At 27.9% G+C, this 487-nt stretch overlaps 1 protein-coding gene across 1 annotated transcript in view; it reads left to right on the top strand.

Annotated features, from left to right (window-relative positions):
• The window catches only part of LOC119582300 (vasoactive intestinal polypeptide receptor 1-like), a 35,303-nt gene extending 35,189 nt beyond the window's left edge, over positions 1 to 114 (top strand). The window contains exon 4 of the mRNA XM_037930515.1: positions 103 to 114. Coding sequence (XP_037786443.1) covers positions 103 to 114 — 12 coding nt within the window. The remainder of the gene's footprint in view (positions 1 to 102) is intronic.
• The last annotated feature ends 373 nt before the right edge of the window (positions 115 to 487 follow it).

Here is a 487-nt window from a genome sequence, read left to right as displayed (position 1 = left end):
TTATAGTACATAAATTTACAAATGCCTAAGTGTGTGCATATGTGCGCTATCGTGTGTTTGTCCCTCTCATTAATCAATCGATATCTGATATTCTTTTTCTAGAGATTTTTATAACAATGGTGAAATTAAAAAGTAAACATGATTTTTTTTTGTAATATGGCAGGGGCTTGCAGAGAAAATTATTTTATATACAATCTATTGGTTTATGGGAAATTTAAAACGGACGAAAAAAAAATATTGAAGATTTTTGAAAATTTGTAGTGACTACAGTAATCTAATATTCAAATATCTAATTAAGCTAAATTCAGCCTTACTGTATATGTCATTTTGCCATAAAACTATCATGATTTGAAGAACTTATCAATTATTTTATTATGACATTTATACGAAAGATTAACTAATGAGGTTTTTATTCGATTTTAAGATTCAAATACAAGACATACTCCCTCTTCCCTTTTAGCATACAGAAATTGTCTACAACCGCACC

This window comes from Penaeus monodon, chromosome 15 (assembly GCF_015228065.2).
Source record: "Penaeus monodon isolate SGIC_2016 chromosome 15, NSTDA_Pmon_1, whole genome shotgun sequence".
NCBI lineage: Eukaryota > Metazoa > Arthropoda > Malacostraca > Decapoda > Penaeidae > Penaeus > Penaeus monodon.
Note: the sequence above shows the minus strand (reverse complement) of the source record. Positions and strands in the feature narration are given on the sequence as shown.